The sequence below is a fragment of the Takifugu rubripes genome, chromosome 16 (genome assembly GCF_901000725.2).
Source record: "Takifugu rubripes chromosome 16, fTakRub1.2, whole genome shotgun sequence".
Taxonomy (NCBI): domain Eukaryota; kingdom Metazoa; phylum Chordata; class Actinopteri; order Tetraodontiformes; family Tetraodontidae; genus Takifugu; species Takifugu rubripes.
Window position 1 is genome coordinate 7,194,969 of NC_042300.1, and position 21,430 is coordinate 7,216,398.

Genomic DNA, 21,430 nt, shown 5'->3' on the forward strand with positions numbered 1-21,430 from the left:
TTTAAACGAGCACGTCTTCGAATAAAGATGCGAGTTTTATTGACAGCGACGGGCGATAGATACAGCGCGAGCTGATTGGCTTCCGCTAAGAGGCTCCGCCCACGAGAAGCTGACCCGGCGCGTGACAACGCGGCGTTGGCAGGAACCTGTGGGGCTGCGCGTGCTGCCTTCCGTCCGTCTCGAGGGAGTAGTTAGTTGTGGGAAGTTCACCTGGGCGCGCTCATGGAGACCAGACAGCCAGGTGAGTCGGTGCCGCTGCGGCTGGACTCGGTGTCGGTTGGGGTCGAAACCGAGCTCAGAATCAACGTTTGACCGTTTGTGTTCTGCTGATCTGATCACGAGCTGGAATGACATCACTGTTGACTCCAGCCTTTGAAAGTGACCCTTCAGGTTTCCGTTCAATGAGCTCTTTTGTTTGTGTCTGAAAAGCTCCCGACAGCTCCGGGTGTGTTTGTTTTTAACTCTCCTCCTTTTCGCCCTCTAAACTGCACCAAGAGTATTTTAGTTGACATTATTTGTGCTCCGTCATTGGTCAACTCACTTTGTTGCTCCTTCTGCCTGATGAAGCGAATAAAAACTTAATAATGCATTAAACCTTCGAAGCGGCTGGTCGAGTTTCTGCAGGTTTGTCTCGACTCAAGATAACCTCCAAAACAAACTGGATCCCGGTTCCTGTTCCAGAGGATATCCGTTTGGATTATTCCCAAATTTGAGCTTGTATTTAAATACTAATAATTTAATTGATGAGTTTAATTGTTTGATGTGACTTTCTTGTTTGTCTCGACATATTATAGTGTGTTAATGGTTTATTTTGTCTGATTTTGATAAATTAAACTTAAAATGAGCATTTCATTCCGCTGCATGTTCTTCATCTAGCTATTTATGTGCATTCCACGTCTGCATGCATGCCAGTAAAGATAACTGGTAATCTGCACGCTCAAGGAAGTGATAAATTGCATTTCATGACATCTTAAAATTCTTGAATCCCACAAGATGTTTAAATGAGTATGCAAGTACATTCCCAGCCATATGACCACCTCCAGGCCTCTGATTTAGCTTTCAACCACATGACTGGCGAGCTAAATGGAAGTCTTGTGACCTGAGGTATTTCCTCAGTGCGGGAAAAATGAATTAAAGTACAACTGCGAAAGCATGCAAAAGACAGAAAATGTCTTGACATGTGATTCCGTTTATAAAAAGAAAAAGAAACCAAATGCACAGGCATTTTTCAAGCCATCAGGATCTGAAAGCTTTGTGTTGAACTCTGTCATTGTGGGTTCGTGTTCTCTGAAAATGTCATTCCTCAGGACAGGTTTAACCAGACTTAAATCACTGTTAGTGACTTTTTCTTTGCAGTGCTGCTGTATGATGTAATAAGATTTATTCAGAAAAGAGAACTTTGCTTGCTCAACCGCTCTGCGAATTGGAATCTTTTAAATCCGCAGATCACCTTGTCAAGTCTGTGCGTGGCGACAATCACACATTTCCCATTTTAACAGCTGTGTGAGCTTCAGATTGGTGCCACAAAGGGTTAAAAAGCAGATTTCCTGTTCCCGTTGAGTGCTGACTCCTGTAACAGACCTCGCTGTTATCAAATTACTGACAGGATGAACGCCGGACAAATGGCAAGCAGAGGTGACGTGTCTGTTGTGTGTTTGCACATGTGTGTATAACTGGATTTCTCATCTGCTGTCGCCCCCGCTGCCTTGCTCCGCTGCAGAGGCGTACACTAGCGTTCTGAGTGAAGCAGTGTTGGACTGGGGCAGCTTGGGTCCCGGAGAGGAGTGGGTTACCACGGCCACACACAAGGGAGAGCTGGGTAAGGCTCAACCCTCCCCAAAATAAAGTCCAGTAGATCCAGACTGAATAAATCCAAGATGCTGTTGTGTGCAGATCAGATGACAGGAAGTGATGTCACAGCAACAGCTGTTCATGTAGAGCCGAAGTGACATCAACATTCAGTGTCCTGTTTTGGGCACAGTAAATTAAGTCAAAATTTACTGTGCCCAAAACAGGACACTGAATTTACCTTCTGATTTGTAGCTCACTATTTGACAGTTAAGGGGAAATTAATCCATCTTACTGAGCAACCGTTTCCCCACCCATCATCCATTTTTTTCATATAGCTCAAAGTGGCCCTGAAGCAAAAAGTCAGGAAATATTTGTGCAATTGTATACAAGTTTCAAACTTCTAATCCCGGGTTACAGGCAAAGTTAATGTGTTGCCCAAAATGCCTAAAATGTTATCACATGGATACAATGTACAAAAAATAGACAATCCAAGTAGAAACTTTCACCTTTTAATGTTGCTAAAAAGGAGTCATTGACGTTTGACCTATTTTATCTTTGATACCAGCATGTTAAATGTAGCACATGTGTGGTTCTGTGTGGTCCGTTGTGGTTCCTGCGTCAGTGTCCTCCACTAACAGCTAGCTCTCCTGCTGTAGCTACGCATGCTGTGCTTTAGCATTGCTAGGAATGCTGTTATCAAGTGTTTGTGAGCTGCATGAGTGTGAACAGAATTCTGCTCCTGTCAGGTACACTAATGTCAACATTGACTACACATATTCATCCTCACTTGTCTTACAATGCTGCCATGTGAAGAGAGCGGACACTTCACAGCAGGTACGCTCAGTGTTTTCTATTGCTGTCATTTCCAAAACGATTATTTTGCTATATTCTTACATTCAGAAGAGAAACTTTGTCCTAAACTGTGTAATTTAATTGAACATTCCATTCTAAAAATGTAGCACTGCGACTCTGCTAATTGTGGCCTGAATTTTCCCGTTTTCTTCTGAGGCAGCTTGTGATTGTGTCTGTCGTCTGCTGAGTCCATTGGCAGAGTTAAAACGAGATTATCCACATCAGATAATCCAGATTAGAGCGCCACAGGCCGCAGTCACAGATTACATAACTGTCAGACGAGTTGGGCGCAGGCAGTGTTGGAGACAGACAGTTTGTGGATAGAGAGATTGTAAGAGTTGGCAGCTCACAAGCAGGCAAATGTGGTTCCACATTGACTAGAGGTGTCCCTACTGCCCTCTAGTGGAGGGTTGAGAAGGTGGCCCAATTTGAAATTTATGATAGTTGCTAAGACCAAACTAACTTCCAAAAGTACTAAAATGCTTCATGATTCACTGGTCTATGACTGTGACTGAAGACTGGGAGGCACTGGGATGTCACTGGTCACCAAGTGGTCTTTAAGTGGTTTGATTTTCCAACAGAAGGAGCTGGCAGCAGCCTGTGGTCCATCTGTCAATGGTGAAACTAAACAAAGCAAATTGAATGTCTTTTCACATCCACAGGTTTTCTGGCTTCAGGGCCTTTGAAGGAGACTGATGAAGACTCTGGGTCAGAGGTCAACTTGAACAGCTCCATCATGACGGAGGAGGAGAGGGAGGAGATTCTTCAGGAATTGGCCAAAGTGCGTGTTGCACCTTCTAAAAATGAACACGGTGTGGTGGCGACCGGGTGTGACGCTTCGGCTTTTGTGTTTGTGTCCAGCTGGAAGAGGAGATCGGGACGCTGAGGCAGGTCTTGTCCTCCAAAGAGAAGCAGCACGCCGACCTCAGACAGAAACTGGGCATCAATCCTCTGAACGAAATCAGAAGCAACTTCAACCGAGGCTGGCGTGACGTGCAGACCTCCGTGGCGTGAGTTTGCATTGAATCAAGAAAGTGGGTGTGTGTATGTGGGTGTGCCGCAGAACAAATTGCCCGTCCCGTTTTCTGTCAACATAGATGATCTTTGGAAAATACAACTGCTCACGTGCAGAGGCACCGCCGGTGTTCCATTTAGAAACGCCGACATCGGAAACTCGTTGAGGAGACACCTGATACCGCAGGTGTTTGTTGCCTCTGCTGTGCTCCGGTGAACAGGCTTCACGAGCAAGTAGTTTATCCATCCTCCACTTATTCAGTAAACCTCAGGAGACGTGGTGGAATAGTTGGTCTTATTGCTTCCATTCCAGTCCCACATGTAGACAGAAATAATAAGGAAAGGAAACTCCAGATTGACCCTGGTGTAAATGTCTGAGACCTGAGCCTGTGCAGAAGCACCAGGAGACAGAAGAGGACGGGGGCCATGTCCAGAGGCCCCGGTCTTCTCCTGTTCCGCTCAGATTGGAGATCACTTACAATCGGGCTCAACATCCTCATGAATAATAAAACCGCTGTGGTCAGAGAGATGATGGAGAATATGGGTGTGTGCAGGCTGTGAACTCTGCATCGCTTTGTGGTTTCGGGTGCGTTCATCTTTGTATGAAACTGATGCCTTGAATGTCTTCACCAGCTATAAGAAGACATCAGAGACTCTGTCCACTGCAGGACAGAAGACTTCAGCGGCCTTCAGCACACTGAGCAGCACCATCAGCAGGAAGTTCGAGGACATGAGGTACGCAGCCAGTTGCTCCTCTGTACCAGTCAGGATGCCCCGTCCTTCTTCAGGCCTTTATTGGTGTCTTTGTCTACTGGTTCCTTTTGGGGAAAACTGGAATCATGAAAAGCTGCATGAAGCTACAATCTGAAGGGTTTAGTCTCCCTCCCCTTATATACGTTCTCTAGTGCTCCTCCCTGCTGAGAGAGGTCGTGTCGGGTCTGAATGACATAAATGGTGCAACAGTATCTGAGCTATCAGATTTAATGTGTTTTGATGTGAATGACGGTGCAGAAGTGGAGGTTACACACGCCGCACGCTTGGAGACGACCTGAAAATATACAAGTAGTAGCAAGAAGAATGTTTCACAAACAAGCCACTGAATTCTGTTTGGTTCCAGCCTGGCTGGTCTAGAGTTCCTCTTCCCTCTGAGGTACGTTCCTGTGCCTTTAAGCTCTGGCAGTGTGTGTTCTTGTGTTGGGGCTGCACAACATCAGCAAAACAAACATCGTAGTTGCCAGCGTAATTATTACCTGCAGCGCAATTTGGAGACAAACATGTTCATATCATGTATTGTGTATTTATAATATAATGTACTGTACACGGTGAAAGGTGAGCTTTAAATCAGGTTTTAATGGCTCATTTGAGTGTTGGGTAAGTGTCTGGACAGTGAAAGGGTGTATTGTGCAGCTCTGCTTCCTACACATGGTTGTCTTTTTTGCTGTGGGCATGTTTATAGAGTGTCCTTGCCTGTCGGTCAGAGATAACGTTTTGTTTCCTCGGTCATTGAATTTCCCAGGTTCAGGTGGTCAACGAAAGCATCAACAGTCCGATACCTACTGCCAAAATGCAGATTTTTTTATTTTTTTTCCCCCATAAAAATCGGATTCCCACCACTCAGCATGTGTCTTTTTGCCATCCTGGTTAATTCTGTCACTTTTCTCATCTATTTGCTGTGTGTGTGTGTTTGTGTGCGTGTGTGATATTTTGCGTTGTGTTCAAATATTTACCAGCTTCAATAGATACTATTTTAGCTGGATGATTGATAGAATGGAGCTGTTGACAACGTAAACATCCTGCCGAACAGAAATCACGTGACCTAAATTGTTCTCCGTCTTCCTCCATGCTCCCCAAGGTCCAACTCTATAGGGTAAGCGTCACACAGCAGCTCAGGATCTCATGTACTGATGTTGACGCCCGTCAGCTGAGACGGCTCCGCTGGATTTGGTGGTTCTGCTAGCAGTGATTCGTTGTAGTTGATTAGAAAAGGAGCCATCATCCGTGCAATCTGCAACAGCAGGAATGCTCATAAATTGTGGTTGAAGAGTCCCAACAGAAGCGTCGTTGTTCTCCTCTCTTTTTATTTCCTTGCTAATGTGGACTAATGCATTTCCTGCTGCTAACACTGTGACCTGATGCTATTGCTGCTTTCCATAGAGCCTCTGCTAACCGATAACTCCTTTCTTGCCATGCTCTCTGGGGACAGCTACTCTCTCAAACAGTCTGTCAGCATGCCGGCCATGAGGTAACCGCACTGCTTCACACTCTCCTCCTAACATCTGCCTCCTGCTCCAGTTCTGTCACTAATGACTGAGCCCCGACACCTCCTGGCACATTATTTATGTCGTATACAGATGTTTGTGTTCTTCACCTTTCTATACCGGTACTGCAACACTTCTTATCATGTCTATCTCATGATGTGGATCTTGTATAACCGGTTTCTTGTTCACCTGCAGGAAAGGACAGTTGTGGTGTTTGGGGGTTAGTGTTGTTTAAAATGTTGCTAAATGTAAGATTTTGATTTTGCCCACAGAAACTCGCCCAGCTTCAGGTCACTTGAGGAGAAAATGGAGAACACGGTGTCAAATATCAAGGTAAATTCAGCGTGACTTTGCATGACAATTCGTATTTTGGTGGCTAAAGTCTGAATCTTAGTTTCTATCCAGTATTTGACGACTTATGTCATCGATAGATGATTCTGTATCCTTAATTATAAGAATATACTGCCACAGGATTGTAAGTCTTTTGAGAGTAATATGCATTTGATTGAAGCTATAATTAATAATATGGCAGCAATTTTAAATTTTCCTTGTTTCAACTTACTTTGTAGTCAGATTTATTTATGATTGAAGAGGTTGGAACACTTGAAATTGTTACGCTGCTGTATGAGCGCCACCCTCAGGCTCTTCTATAGAATTGCACCTCTAATCTTTTCTAGACCACTACTGAGTGCCTTTTTTCCCCTGTGAAACCTGACAGACAAAGGTTGGTGCTTCAGAGTCCAAAGGCAACTTTGAGGAGGTCCTGTCCTCTGCTGCCAGCGCCAGCTCCCAGGATTTGCCCACCAACAACACGATGGACAGTTCTGAGAGACAATGCTAGAGATGAATCCACACATCTGCACTCTTGAATCTCATTGTTACAGAATGCTTCTTTTTCTCGTTAACATTAAAACCTCCCATGTATGTGATCAGGTTAATGGGAGTTTCCTGCAACCTTAAACACTTTAAAGTGAGAGAAAGTAGTTTGGAGATGAGTTTGGATATTCTCATGCAGCACCTGTGTGGGTCTAGTTGTTGCATAAGACAGGACAGATCTGGGCTTGCGTCACATGATCCGCCACATTTTACTGAAACCTTTAAAGATTGTGCAAAACCTGAAAATGCTGTTCACATTTTTGCTGTGCCTCAAATGTCATCAGAAACTTCAGCTGTTTGAGTTTCTGCGGTGAAGAAAGTGAGCTGAAGTGCATCAGAATGCAGCGCACCACGTCAGGAGGCTGGAGAGTGAAAATCAGGAAATGTATTTTATTTTTTATATTTTGTTTTTGAGTAATTGAGTTAAGCCCCGGATAACCTCTGACAGAACCATGACCCAAAGACCGCTTCAAACATATCCAGCTGCATGTACAACTGTTCATAAACGTTTAAAGAAATAAGTTTAAATGTGAAACCACCTAAAGAAGATAACTGAGAATCTATGCAACACACTAAAAAAAAACACCTGACCACTGTTTTCTGTCATCTGATTTTGAGTAAAAGTGAAGTAAAGTTGTTTATGGTAACAGAAATAAAATGCATTAAGCACTATTTCCTGGCAGGTTTTTGGTGGGACACGATGTCACTACAGTGTCTGCTGAAGAACACACTGAAATTTGTCTGAACGTTTGACAGTAATATGTATGTCTGAATATGCTGCCTCACTTACTGCATTAGTAGTCCTGATACTGTCATGTTACACACGTGACCTAAGCGGTGCGCACATACTGCAGAAAGTATCCAACACTCTGGTAGCAAATAAGTGCAGAAACTCCCTGGACCCGCTTTTCCAAACAACCTCACATCTGATCCTGCAACAGGCCGTTGCCTCCACGTGCACCCAGAAGAGTCCAGGGTATTTCTTTCTTCCTCTACACCGAGGAGGTGGAGGCACGTGTTTAACGTGCAGGTGTGAGAGAACTTCAAGGGCCATTTAAGGGTCCTCGGAAACCTCTGCACTCTCTGTCACTGTCATGTGACGCCCCCTCTGTTCACTCAGAGATTTGATGAGCTGGAGCACGTCGGGGTGGTGGAAACGACCTGAAACCCCACAAAACCAGTGAGGGCAAGGCTGCAAAATGGATCAATGCTGACTGAACGGAGAGATACCATTAGTGGAGTCAAAGAACTCCTGCAGTCTTCCCGGAGTTCCCTCCAGCTCCTCATACTCATAAGCCTGCAGAATCATCTCCAGGAGGTCAAACTCTTTCACCAGTCTGGCTTCAGGACTGCTCTGGGTCTCGTATTCCTGCAAGTCAGGCAAATATCGCATCAGCTTGTTATCATCCAGGATCCACTACCTGCAGGAATGCTAACTACCTCCCACAGGGCATAAATCTCCTGCTTGAGCTCCTCCGGCAGAAGACCTGTGAGGTGTCTCATTGCTTCCTAAGAACAAACAAGAAAACAGGAAAATAGAAATATGGTGCCATGAGGTCAGTGAAGGTGGGAGTGGCACTTGCCTCTTCTCGTCTGTGCTTCTCTGCTTTACTGATGTTGTCTGACGGAGCGATATCTCCCACAATGCACTCTGCCATGTCGTGTACTAGAGCAAGCTTTATACATCTATGCATGATAAAGTCGGTATAAGCATGGGAGAATTGTTCGTCACTATTGGTGCAAATGTGAATAATGATGCCTGCAGATCAGAGGGGGAAGTGTGCAAGCGAAGCACCTGTCCTTGTTGACCGTAGGATCGGTGATGGTCAGAGACATCATGGCCATGCGGTACATGTGGTCTGACACACTCTCCGGTTTCTTCACATTCCTGTAAACCCAGCCCGTCCTCGGGACCCTCTGAGAATAATATCAAACACAAGAATTGGTCTTTAAAATCACAGAGTTTAAAAACATTTAACAGGGAAACACTGATTAGTAAAGAGTAAAATTACAGAACATACTATAAATTTACTTCCTAGTATCTACATCCATATATCTCTCTATATATGTCTATATCTATAGATAGATAGATAGATAGATAGAGATAGATAGATAGATAGATAGATAGATAGATAGATAGATAGATAGATAGATAGATAGATAGATAGATAGATAGATAGATAGATAGATAGATAGATAGATAGATAGATAGATAGATAGATAGATAGATAGATAGATAGATAGATAGATATTAGTCCAAGAGAGGTGCATTGCTATTAACAAAACAAATAGTAACAGGCCGAAATGTATAAAAATCCTTTCTAATTGATTTTCCAAATGACACAATAAAAGACGCAAAAGAGTATTTAAATTTCTTACTTTAAGCTGCCCAATAAGTTTCATAAACTGTAGCATATTGGTGCCGGCTGATGTCTCCATGGAAGCCGCCATTACCTTTTGTTGACCCGGAAACAGTTGGCAGTTGAGCAACTTGTAGTTGCTCAATGTTGCTACTAGGTGGCATAAAACAACAGGATGGGGAAAATAAGGATAAATCCTTTCGCATGTAAGATGGTTTAGTAGTGTTGTAGGGTGCTGTCTATATAAATGCGACAGTGATTCGATGCTTGCTACGGTAAGTGTGTGGGTTTTACAAACAAATAGATTATATACAGTGTATTTAAGGATGTATTTACATGGTGGTGGTGATAATTTTGAGTTACCGCAAGAGGGCAGTCAAGCGTCCCGGTTACGTCTAATCTCCCGGAAAGACGAAGGTGAAGAAGAAGAAGCGGAAGTACCTGACGCGGGAGATTGGAAGACGTAAACAACTATATTTTAAACTTTGGCTTGTAAATCACTAATCTGTAAAATGCTTAATAAACCGCCGAAATTAAAAGCAACATTTAGAAAGAAAATGAAGACAAATGCGAAAGTGGGGCCGGCATCAGAGGCTATGGTAATTATTCGTCGATTGAGGAATAGCAAAATAATGTTTTTTTTAAATTGTATAATGCTTTTCCTTTAGATTGAACTCCTCGCGTTGGTGTTTCTGAACACTTTAGCTGAAGAAGCGAAAGCCAAAGCGTTCGAAGAAAAATCTGCAACCATCAGAGCTCAACACCTTAAAGCCGTTTCCAAGGTTAGTCTGAGATCTGTTTTAATCTACTAGGGTATGAGTCGCAATGTTCAATAGAATCACCCTCCGGTCTTTGGCGGACCTGCTCATACGTTCACATAACTCCTTATTATTCTATAACGTGCATTAAGAATATTGTGATTTCATTTCTTTGTAAAAGAGTGTTTTTACAAAGTTATGTATGTACATTTACTTGTAACCACAGTATTTAAGATGGCGTGTTGTTCCTTATTATTACTAATGATTTTATGTTTTTTCCTTGTAGAAAGTACTCAAAAAAGCAAGAGGATGAACACAGCTGCCTCGTCTTTATTTAGAAATAATGCTGAAAAAATTTTGTTTCTTCATAATTTACTTTTTATTGTTTTATTCTTCCAGTAAACGTTTTATTCTTTCGTTCGTGCGTGTAAGTGTCTCATTGTGTTTTGAACATCACTGAATTTTATGAGTTTATTAAATTTTTACCTGATTTCTCCACTTGATGATCTCATAGACCCAAAGCTTCAAAACACTAAACGTGATGGCTTATATTGTAGCAATAAATAATGCAGGCGTATTTATACAGCTGGTGAGTGTGTGGAGCTTTGATCTCCAGGATCCTGACAGAGTAGCTTAACATTTCCAGATCTGTGACAGTCAGTTTTAGCTCTCACATAAACCCAGATTCTTCCCAAATTCCACATTTTTGCACGCTATAAAAGTGAAAAGCTTTCCTGCTCATTCTTTAAAGGTGTGTACACTGTGATAAGTTAGAATTCTGATAAATAGACAACAATATCATTTCAGGTCTGGAAATGGGACCTGACAGAGCATGTTTTAAATGTGAATAAAAGCTATGAAATGATTTAATGAAGAAATATTAGCATAAAATAATTCTTCATATTAACTAATATGCCAGCATGATTCTTCTTGGAGTGGAGAAACAGACCCATATTATTTAACATTATTTTTGCTCTTTCATCTTTTTGGAGGTATTTTAATGGTTAGAAAATTTGGAAATATTTGTGAAATGAGGCCAAAATGGTATAAAACTAAACGATTGTTGCTCTGCAGCAGCAGCACAGGTTGATGTACATGTGCAGCTCATCTGTACCTCTCAGGTCCATTTGAGTAAACCACAACAAATAAAACTCACTCCAAACCACAACAAATAAAACTCACTCCAAACCACTTGTTTCACTTTCACAGTGGGGGGGCATGGCAGTTCTCTCCACCTGCTGTTGATCTGCACAGATAGCTCAAGATAACTCACCTCTATAATCAAGAGCACATGGTTGCATGAGCTTCACCATCTCAGGTCACGCCAGTGTTCTGAGGAGAGTTACGTTACCCACCTCCATTAGCAACCTGTTCACAAAAAGGAAGATTCCAAGGAGGAGCACTGCAGAGTTAAAATCTGTTTTGGCCAAACACCACAGAACAGGAGGGCACAGAGTTCTTAAAACAGGTGATAATACGCACGCCGATGCCAAACAACGGGTGCTCTGCAGGACTGGAGGCTTTTATCAATGTCCAACCCTCTTTTTGTGGGAATTGTAAATCTTCTGACGCATCTTAGCTCTCATTTTGTTTTGAGACAAGGAGGTAGTCAAATCATCCTTAATAATTTGGGTTTATTATTTCCCGAGTCATGGCTTCACGAAAGCTCGGCCACGGCTGAAGAAACATGAGGATAACAGAAAATTCAGCCCCACTTAGGGTAGAGGTGGTGATGCACAGACTTTTACTGCTTCAGTGTATTGGGTTCTATAACACCACTAGTAACATGTATTGATCATGCGTAAAATGCATATGCAGTAATATAGATGAGGATAATTAACTGTAACAGGCCAATTTTACTATTATCGTCCAGGTTTGATGATCTCTATTTTAAACTGTAATTTAAATAACACAGGAAAACTGTCCTCATCCTGTCAGGAAACATCCATGTGAGGTAGAGACCGATTGTTATTATTGATATTGCTGATTTGTGGCCATGTGAGTCAACAATAATTCAGAGGAGGGGCATTAAAGGAAGGCTAGCAGAGGAGGTCGGGAGTGTGTTTTTGGTAAATAGACGGGCCAGCATGCTGCTCAGACAAATCCATGCTTGATCTGCATTCTGACATGACGTCAGAGGTCGGATGATAGGATTTTTCTTTCTTCTTTGATTGGAATGCAGGATTTTTCCACACTTTTTCGACCATTCGCCTGCACCCACCTGGACTTTGCGCTTGCTTTGAATGAGTTTGGTGAAGGAATTTTGCCATCATGGCACATGTGTGATGGACCAGTGTCGTATTGAAGGTGAAGGAAAATGCAGATACTGTTGTTCATCTATATTCTGCACTCTTTGAATCTCACCAAAGGACTAGATAATACAATGATTGTGCCCTACAGACGTAAGTATTCAAGCGGGACTTTGTTTCTCTGTGTTTTTACACATATTTACAGATATTTCTCCTGTAAAATGCATAAAGAAATGCAATCCAGAAATCTTTGCTCAACGTTTCAGTGAAAACTAGTGAAGTGATGCAACATATGGAGACAGTAAATTACCCAAACTCTTAAGAAACAATGCAGAGCCTTTCTCAGATCTCCACAAAAGGGTTCAAATCATAAGAAAGACTTGTCAACTTGCATTAGAGTGGGAACTATATAACTGAAGAGAGCTTGGTGTCTCTTATCCACAGGAAGCTCCTCTGCGGACAGACTCTGTCCAGCTGGTTGCGCCTCGTGCTCGGCCATGAATGGCTGTCTTTCCTGTAAACCTCGTCTGTTCTTCCACCTGGAGCTCGATGGGATGCGGCAGAAGGGCGTCTGCCTCTCCTCTTGTCCGAGGGGTTATTATGGAAAGCGCTCCCCACGCACCAACACCTGCAACAGTAAGCAGCGTAGAAGAGTTTTGCTTCAATCAATAATATCAAAAGTATGAATAACAACTGCTGCTGTTTCTGGTGCCCTGCAGGGTGCAAGGAAGAATGCCATTCCTGTTTCAGCGAACATTTCTGCACACGTTGTCCCCCAGGTCGCTTCCTCTTCTGGGGAAAATGTGAAATCAGCTGTCCGAACGGGCTGACAGGAGACGCGTTGCTGAGGGAGTGCACAGGTGATCCGCTGCACATCACTAACGGATCCTCGACGGCAGCACGATTAAAAAACTGAAACTGTGGCGGAGCTACCCTCGCGTAGGTGACTGAGTCCCTCCCTCGTTATTTAGACAATAATAGGGTAAAGGTTGGACTTTGTCCTGACAACTGAACCCTGCCTGCAATTCACTATGAAATGCATCCAAGTCAGATTTCCTTTCACAGTTCTGGTCCACAGCAGCAAATGGGTGCACCAGGGTGAGTGTTCAGACTAGTTTCCCGGGACTGGAGAGGAAGCACAAACCTCATAACTTCTGGAGAACCCAAGTGTGCAGTGACAGCGGTCAACATTTTCTCCAGATGCAACTACCGTAAATGATAACATTGTCAAAGTACAGCCGCATACAGCACAAACACATACTGCTGCTGCTTCTTCCAGGCAGGCAAGTTCGATCTCGCAGCCTTTTCTAATTTATTTAATATCTTGATGTAACTGAAGAAACATGTTTGCTTGACATGCAATATATTAATGATTAATGAATAAAAGAGGACTTTAAGAAGGGGTGAAATCCATTTAGCTTACAGAACAACAATTAAAGCTTTGACCAACTGACAATAAATTCATTTTGATTTCAGTTTGATTTGCTTGATTCTCTTTGGTAAAGTAGAATTTGAATTGCAAATTAGTAATTTGTAATCGGTGTTTTGTTCATAAAATAACAAAAATAACATTGTGTGTTTGTTAAATATATATGTTACATTTTGATCTTTTTTAAAAAAAAAAGAAAAGAAAGTGGTTTACAAGGTATGTGTTGAAGGCTGATATTGTTTGCTGTAATATAAAGGTAAAAAGTGGCTTGACATATATACAGCTCGAGCATGTTGAAAAATATATTGTTTAGAAAGTTCAAAATGACCACACGCAGTGTGTATGTGTGTGTGTGGGGGGACTAAACATAATGTATAAGGGTTTTGTCAACGCTTGGACCATTGGTGACATCGACTCAGGTGACTCAATGTAGAAAAAAGCCATACAACCAACAGGTGGCGATCATGCAACTGACACCATCGATACTGTGTTAGACACCAAAGAAGAAGACACAACATCAGATCTATAAAACATATAACTGCGCGTTAACGGCGACCTAGAGCATAGGCAGATGTGCTTAAAATCAGTTGGGCTGTGGCCGGAACAATGCCCAGAAACAACGCAGCTGTTATCGAAAAGTGGTTTCGTAATTATCTTAATTTAAACTTCTACTGAGGGCGCTTTTGTACGTTTTGGTAAGTATATCTGTTTATTAACAGATAAGCAAACGCATCAACAGCTATAATGCTAACAAACTTCATATGCAGAACCTGTCAGGTTAGCCCGACATTAGCTTAGCTGTAACTTTATCCTTGCTCTCTGGTAACAGCTGGACTTGGAGTAAAATTGTCCTTTCCTCATTTAACTTAAGGGGTAAAATACTTTAGCCATGTATGTTACTTTAGCCTACAAAGTCTGGCCTTGATGTCGAATTTTTCAACATAGTGCAAACTAAAAAGCACTCCAGGGAGAATAAATGGCATATCGGTTAAATTCAAATTAAAGACAGAATTCTCATGTTTTTTTGTCTCTATTGTTGCAGGCCGACATATGAAGAAGACATGGACTGTTCGCTAAAAACCCTGGCTTCCCCCAAGCTAAGAGACACTAGTGATGCAGATTCTCCCTGTTGCACCAGCCCCCCAGAGTGTGCCATCTGCCTGCAGAGGTGTGTGCATCCTGTTCGCCTCCCGTGCCATCATATCTTTTGTTTCCTGTGCGTGAAGGGGGCCTCTTGGCTCAGCAAACGTTGTGCTCTATGCCGGCAAGAAATTCCAGAGGACTTCCTTGATCGGCCTGTTCTGCTCTTACCTGAAGAACTGAAAGCAGCCGCTGCAGGAGTGAGTCGAACAGAAGGGACGGAAGGAGGTCGTGGCGACTTTGCGTGGTACTATGAAGGGCGCAATGGCTGGTGGCAGTATGACGAGAGGACCAGTCATGAGCTGGAGGAGGCCTTCAGTAAGGGCAAGAAGAGCACCGAGATGCTTATTGCAGGGTTTCTGTATGTTGCTGATTTGGAGAACCTGGTGCAATATCGCCGTAACGAGCACGGCCGCAGGCGCAAGATAAAACGCGACACGGTGGATATTCCCAAGAAGGGCGTTGCAGGACTGAGGTTGGATTCTGAACCAGCTTTGCCGGCTGTTACCCCAGCCACAAGAGAGCATATCATCTTACCTGATGGCTCAGACGCTGCCGGCCAGCCACCGTCCGTATCTTTAGGGCTTGTAGCATCTCCTCCCCCTGTTAGACCTCCAACATTGCTGGGGCATCATATCAACAGCTCCGCCTCTCCTTCAATAACAACCCTGGAGGATTCTTTTGCACAGCTCCTGCTCAGCCAGCCAGAGAGTGCAGAGATGGGAGGAGAGGATGAGCAACAGATGTCTGAATCTGCCAGTGAGAATGAAGAGGAAAGAGAGTGCGATGTAGAGATGGCACAATCCTTTGTGCAGAAGTCTTTGAGGGAGAACCGGCCAGCCAGAATGCCTCCAAGGGGTGGGTCCTCCAGTGTTCGCTCTAGAAGTCCTGATGGCCAGTGCACTGTGACAGAGGTTTAACTTGGACTGGAAAGAGCTTCCCCAAGAAGTTTCTATATCAATCTAAAAGGAGTGAATATTCCCAGGAAATGTTGATTTGATGTCCAAAAGCTCAGTTTTCCCATATCTTCACGTGGCTGTTAAAGTAATTCTATGAGAGCATCCAGGTATTATTGGGTCCGTAGCAAATTATGTGGCAATCTGAAAAGAGACGGCTCGATACTGAAATGTCCATTTATATAAACATTTATCTGTCACTGCCTTTACATCAGTTGTGATGCAGCAACCCAAACTTACCTGATTGTTTTAGCTCACGTCTACTATAAATACTACTTTTACACATGCATATTGCCTCAGCGGGTAGGTTTAACTTATATGCAGTACCTTGTGTAGGCAGTTAAAATAATCTTTGGCAGGAGTTTGATTAAGCTGGTTACTATGTTTCCTTTGATTAAACATGTCATATGACGCCACATGTTTGTGCCGCAAGGGTGTGAATAGTTACTGGAAGTTACTAAGCTATATAAGCAGAGACTCTTTGGGCTTTTTAGTTCTTGGCCAATTTACTGCTGTCAGACAACATCATGTACTTGGACCTGGAGCTATCTTCTTTTAACTCTAGCTGCTCTTAATTTTTTGTTTTCAAATTGTATTAAATTAAATTAAACTAACAAAATGAAGCCTTTGTCTGTGATGTGGCCCTGTACTGTTTTTATAGTGTTTTGTCAAGCTATTAAAGATGTCTCTTTTTCTGCTGAAATGTCTTTTTTATGTTATGAAGAAAGTTTTGCGGCCTGTAAATGCGCTCTATCCTTGGCCTCCACGGGGTGGCGCTGTAACCCTTCGTAGCACGAGAAAAATAATTCTGCAAAATAAATGTTCTACCTCTATAAATGTGTTTTTAATAATGTTTCACGTTCATATTCATGTGTTGCATTAAACCAAATAAATATTACACTGTCAAAAGCTGTATGATAATATAAAAATTAGTATGATGAGTTCAGTTTGATGATAAAACTGGGTTTAACTGTAGTCCATTTAAAAGTGACAGCCATATTAACGGAGGAAAACATTGCACATTTATTTATACTACAGCCTAGAATACATCAAAGGATCCATATTGGTTAATGTGCAAAGGTCTACATATATGAATATAATTCAAATGACATGTATTATAAATTAGTTGACGTAGTTGATGCTTATATGTTAAGGGTGCATCGAATTTTTCTGCTGGCCTGAACTGGCCTGAACCAGACTGACGCGTGTTTTATGCTTATATTTTATTACTGTATATTAGATGGGGATTCACATTAACATGTAATCAGATGCCGGCAAATTCATGCTTTATGTGTGCAGCAAGATGTAACATGAGGAGAGCATTAAATAGGTGATTACGACAATGTCATGGAGAATATGTCTGCCACTGCTGGGGCCCTATGTAAGGGTCAGACAGACAGTCTATATGTTTTCAGACACATAGTCGCCCTTTTACGCCCTCATACATGCAATCATATCCACTTCCACTTCACACCAGAGAAAATACACACGCGTGTCCAATCCCTCCGTGAATAGTCCCGCCGACGCCACGGCACAACATTGTTGCTCTGTGGATTATTTTTACATTGTTTTCTTTCTTTCCAACCCCTCCACAAGGTCAAACAAAACCTGCACCTGAGGTTTTGGATATTGTTTTGAAATGTTGCATGAGTGCAGGGCAATGCTCAGGGTTCTCTCCCGCAGCTGCTGCATGTTGTGTCTGTACGTTCGTGTTCAGCTCAGGTCAGAAATTCGCAGACAGGTTGCCTCATGCCTGCAGGAGCCAGCGGTGACCTCACTCCCGCTCTCTCATGGAGCTAAGCGATGGGTCACACCATTGTGATCGGAACCTGTGATAAAATTCTTAAGTTCATGACTTGGACTTTGTCCACTTTCCAAATGTGGCACCGTATGTTTGCACGGTCTGTTTCTGGTTCGTGAGACTGACAGGTGGAGTGTGAATTTGGAAAAGGTGGACGGACACACGCACATACACACACTGGTCACCTGATTTCACACGCTGACCGTGAAGTCTGCACGGATAAAAATGTTGTGGAGGAATCTTTGCATGAGAATTCAGTGATGCTGCTCCTATTGCTGGAAGTCCTGCTGTGTGTGAAAGATGTGTGGAAAGATTTCCTCTAGGGTGGCCAGGATAAACCATCATATTGTTAACAGTTTATAGTGATTAAAATAGCGCTTGTCAGACTTTTCAGAAGCAATTAAACTGTGCGCTTGTAAGGTTCATAACACGTGTAAAGGACCTCTTGTACATGCTACATATTCACTACCAAAATATTTATTCTTCTAGCAAGTAAGGACATTTTGTCTGGTGCCCCAGGACTGTTTGAAGGTTAAGCGTCGAGGTTAGAATTGGGTTTAGGTTAAGGTCAGGGTCAACTGTGATGGTTATGGTTAGGGTAAGGAGCTGCGGAATCTATTATGTCTCTGAAACAAAAGATAGAGTACAAGAGTGCCTATCTAATTCCAACCCTCTCTTGCATAGATATGAACAATTCTGTGATTCGTTTGCAAAGACATTTGCACGTCTGAGCATGTTAGTGTGTTCAGAGGCCATGTGGTTGCTCCCAGCTGACAGGTCCTCTGAGGCCAAATTAAAATTGATCATTCATCACACGGGAAATAGTCACCCATAATCCCAAGACAGCGAAACGTTCTTGTTTTGAAAGACAATCCTCATGAGCGGGGATATTTGGCCCCTCTTCTATTTTAATGGAGAGGCCCCATATCTCTAAAACCCAGGGCTCTCCTGGCTGCCCTTGACGGTCCCACCTCTCCCATTGCCGGACCAATGGGTAGGCATTTGACATGGCCATTTCGACGCACAGGCACTGACAGTTCGGACGCGAGGACAAAGATAGAGCGAGGCGGACCTGTTCTCTAGCTGCAGCCTGACAGAGGGCATGAGCTGCATGTGTAGATAACAAGGGTGGACTTTAGAGGACATCTACAGTTTAACAGGGGCGTCCCTCTAATTTCATCATGTGGGCCACAACACTCTTTTCAGATGAGCAACAGCTTACCAATATGCAGTTTATCCATCCACCCATCTATCCATCCATCCATCCATCCATCCATCCATCCATCCATCCATCCATCCATCCATCCATCCATCCATCCATCCATCCATCCATCCATCCATCCATTAACTATCACTTGTTCCGTGGTGGCTGTAGTCGCCACACTCACTGGGCAAGAAGGGGTTGTTTATGGTTAGAATTCATGATAAAATAGACTCATGGTTAAAGAAATACTGCACATCTGAATGTGCATGTGTGTGTGTGTGTGTGTGTGTGTGTGTTCTTGCTACATACTGAGTAACAAAATCCATATTTTACTAGGAAACAGGACATTTGGGCAAGTCCTCACAACTTCAAAGGACTCTTTCAGGCTTAAGTAGCTACGTTCTACATCAGTTTGACATTTGTGTCCATCAAACATCCTTCCTTAAAGAATATTCAAGAGAGCATCATCATGGCAGGGTTGTAAAGCAGGAAGCCATGTGGACGGCTGAGCTATGGTTCACGTGTTGGCTGCAGGTGGAACAGCCTTCAGGAACGCAAATAAAAAAAAAACAATTTAGACCAAGGAGCTGCAATAAAGCGGATGTTGTGTCATTTACGACCGAATGAGATAATGGTTTTATAATGCACCTTGATGGGCTTCTGGGCCCTGTGTAACAGCTCTGTTGGGGTCAACTGCTCCCTTTTATGTTTAACCTCTGGTGCAGGGTGGTCCTGTCACTCTCCTGTTCACATATTTGTGAGACGTACGCATACAAGTGGCACTTAACCATCTATTTTGAGTCAGTCACAGTAGCAACTGACACATGCTGAGGATTTCACTGTGGACCCCCAAGAGCTGCTCCAATGAATGAAAGGCTCGTCAGGACGGGGATGCATCGTGGGGGCCACAGGGCAAAGGACAGGTGGGTGAGGGCGAGAAGAGGCAGGAAGGAACGTGAGATTCACACGTGCCTCAGACGTCCAAGAAGACATTATGTCAGCCACCAGAGGCTTATTCTGACACATAATCACATGTCACACTCATAATCACTCATGTGTGGAGGATCTATTGAACCCGACTACATGCTTTTAATCTGCCTGGTAACAGGACAGTGTGTCAGTTAGAGGAGTTTGAACCCCGGCATATTCAAAGCTCCTGTCCTGTTGGATCACAGCCAGGAACCCGACGCCAAAGCTGTGAAAAAAGTTTAAAATCACTCCTTTAATTGCTCTGTTATTTTATTTTGAACAAACATGTTAAAGATCTCTGCACATCTCTGCCTGCATAAAAATCAGTATAAAGGACCCCTACTGGGAGGTGCACAAGACTGATTTATGGGAGCGGACACGTGTGGGCTCATCCATGGGTGCTGGAAGGAAAAAGAACAGTGTGTCCAGTCCCAGATGGGAGATTACACATTTGGGGGTTGGGTGGAACAAGAGACCCAGAAGTACACGGGGTCTTAGTTTGATGATCTGATGTGCACATTCAAGGTGCTGACAGTGTGCGTTCCATCCAAAATACATCTGCAAGAGGGACATCTTTATAAAAGTTGGAGTTATTAGACCATGGAAGTGTTTGGGTGTTGTTTGCAACGGTCTAAATCCATCGAAACGCCTTCCCCACGGTGACCTTGTGGTCCTAGGCTCATAGTCGCAGGTAGTGTGTGTTTTCTAGCAGGAAAATTAAACTGCAGCATGTGTAAAAGAAGAGATTACACCATCATACTGGACTGAGTACCTACAGTTGGGAGGAGGAAAGCACCCTCGGCCCGTAACGTAAGTCATTCAGAGGGGTAGATCAACACCCGTGCTGAGATCAAAGCCAGGAAAACATTCGCTGCTCACAGCGGCGCTCATAAATAACCGGCATCTACAGTCGTGTACAGTGTATTTTGTTACTGTACATCGGCCACCTCAGACAAAAGCCAGGAGACATCCCTGGAAGTCTTCCGTGCCGTGTCGTGACTATTTTTGATGGGCGCCACCTCCTCCGAGGGTCCGAGTGGGCGTGATAACCTTGCCTGCTGACGTCTGAGGAGCCCTGGCTGCTGTTCAGCTGTCCCTTCTCCTGTCTTTCTCTATAGGTCATATGGCCGTCTCTCATGAACAGTTAGTGGAGAACATGCTGTGCCAAGCTCTGCCGTGTCATGATTCTCTGGGGGGAGAATAATTTATGGTGCCCAGAGGTCAAAGCCCGCACCAGCAAAAGTTGAGTCCCTTAATAAATTTGTCAATGAAGGGGGATGAGTTGCCTTTAGCTTATGAAGCATCATGAAACATGTAAGGGTGCTGAATAAAATTAACTCAACTTTTGGCCTGCTGAGGACACCCAGGAGGCACTGGGACCTCTTGTTAACATTCCTTTGAGTTGTGCAAGTAGGTGTCAACCTGTAAAAAAGGTTCTCATATACACACCTGCTGTAAATGGAGGGAGGAAGCAGGATTAGCTAACTAGAAACTGGATTCAAACAAGGACGTTGCAGCCTGTAGTCTAACTGAGCCACTGAAATTAAAGACTGATGACAAAAACTGACTTATCAAAATACATGTTGGCTAATTACTGTAGGTGATGAGAGGACAGAACTCTGCCTACACCGCTGCTATATTTTATCAGATTTACACACCAGTAAGTTGGAGGAAGAAATAGTGATGGGTGAGATAAAAGAACTGCAGAGAAAGAGAGTGGAAGCATCAACCCTCTCCCACTCTTTATTTATACCCCTAAAGAGAGCAGGCTAA

General features: G+C 43.3%; 4 protein-coding genes across 10 annotated transcripts; 3 read left to right on the forward strand and 1 right to left on the reverse strand.

Moving 5' to 3' along the window:
* The first annotated feature begins 90 nt into the window (after window positions 1-90).
* Window positions 91-7,463, forward strand: tpd52l1 (tpd52 like 1). 7 transcript variants are annotated; one of them, XM_029849645.1, is made up of 11 exons: window positions 105-241; window positions 1,721-1,819; window positions 2,605-2,625; window positions 3,306-3,424; window positions 3,505-3,653; window positions 4,291-4,392; window positions 4,775-4,807; window positions 5,510-5,524; window positions 5,861-5,899; window positions 6,188-6,248; window positions 6,634-7,463. In XM_029849645.1, the coding sequence occupies exons 1-11, from the start codon at window positions 223-225 to the stop codon at window positions 6,754-6,756; spliced, it is 780 nt and encodes a 259-aa protein (XP_029705505.1). In that variant the 5' UTR covers window positions 105-222; the 3' UTR covers window positions 6,757-7,463. The 7 variants fall into 7 exon arrangements, with proteins under 7 accessions (XP_029705511.1, XP_029705505.1, XP_029705507.1 ...); XM_029849644.1 differs by lacking the exon at window positions 105-241 and adding an exon at window positions 1,593-1,635; XM_029849647.1 differs by lacking the exon at window positions 2,605-2,625 and having other exon boundaries at window positions 106-241.
* On the reverse strand, window positions 7,164-9,281 carry hddc2 (HD domain containing 2). The gene is made up of 6 exons (XM_003971627.3): window positions 9,171-9,281; window positions 8,587-8,708; window positions 8,375-8,477; window positions 8,232-8,300; window positions 8,022-8,160; window positions 7,164-7,952 (listed from the first exon to the last, which is right to left on the reverse strand). The coding sequence occupies exons 1-6, from the start codon at window positions 9,240-9,242 to the stop codon at window positions 7,846-7,848; spliced, it is 612 nt and encodes a 203-aa protein (XP_003971676.2). The 5' UTR covers window positions 9,243-9,281; the 3' UTR covers window positions 7,164-7,845.
* Window positions 9,282-9,520: 239 nt separating this feature from the next.
* Window positions 9,521-10,330, forward strand: cenpw (centromere protein W). Its single transcript, XM_029849652.1, has 3 exons — window positions 9,521-9,750; window positions 9,820-9,933; window positions 10,196-10,330. The coding sequence occupies exons 1-3, from the start codon at window positions 9,664-9,666 to the stop codon at window positions 10,220-10,222; spliced, it is 228 nt and encodes a 75-aa protein (XP_029705512.1). The 5' UTR covers window positions 9,521-9,663; the 3' UTR covers window positions 10,223-10,330.
* Window positions 10,331-14,125: 3,795 nt separating this feature from the next.
* On the forward strand, window positions 14,126-16,516 carry LOC101069158 (E3 ubiquitin-protein ligase RNF146-B-like). Its single transcript, XM_011611984.2, has 2 exons — window positions 14,126-14,282; window positions 14,630-16,516. The coding sequence occupies exon 2, from the start codon at window positions 14,649-14,651 to the stop codon at window positions 15,645-15,647; it is 999 nt and encodes a 332-aa protein (XP_011610286.1). The 5' UTR covers window positions 14,126-14,282; window positions 14,630-14,648; the 3' UTR covers window positions 15,648-16,516.
* Window positions 16,517-21,430: the final 4,914 nt, after the last annotated feature.

Bases quoted from the DNA above. Each gene is read 5' to 3' on its own strand.
- tpd52l1 (XM_029849644.1), top strand. From the start codon at position 1,608: ATGAACGCCGGACAAATGGCAAGCAGAG. The intron at 3,425-3,504 runs GTGCGTGTTGCA...GTTTGTGTCCAG, and splicing joins TTCTTCAGGAATTGGCCAAA to CTGGAAGAGGAGATCGGGAC. The intron at 5,900-6,187 runs GTAACCGCACTG...TTTTGCCCACAG, and splicing joins GTCAGCATGCCGGCCATGAG to AAACTCGCCCAGCTTCAGGT.
- hddc2 (XM_003971627.3), bottom strand. From the start codon at position 9,242: ATGGCGGCTTCCATGGAGACATCAGCCGGCACCAATATGCTACAGTTT. The intron at 8,301-8,374 runs GCAAGTGCCACT...GTTTGTTCTTAG, and splicing joins AGAAGCACAGACGAGAAGAG to GAAGCAATGAGACACCTCAC. The intron at 7,953-8,021 runs GTATCTCTCCGT...GTGGGGTTTCAG, and splicing joins GTTCTTTGACTCCACTAATG to GTCGTTTCCACCACCCCGAC.
- cenpw (XM_029849652.1), top strand. From the start codon at position 9,664: ATGCTTAATAAACCGCCGAAATTAAAAGCAACATTTAGAAAGAAAATG. The intron at 9,751-9,819 runs GTAATTATTCGT...CTTTTCCTTTAG, and splicing joins GGCCGGCATCAGAGGCTATG to ATTGAACTCCTCGCGTTGGT. The intron at 9,934-10,195 runs GTTAGTCTGAGA...TTTTCCTTGTAG, and splicing joins ACCTTAAAGCCGTTTCCAAG to AAAGTACTCAAAAAAGCAAG.
- LOC101069158 (XM_011611984.2), top strand. From the start codon at position 14,649: ATGGACTGTTCGCTAAAAACCCTGGCTTCCCCCAAGCTAAGAGACACT.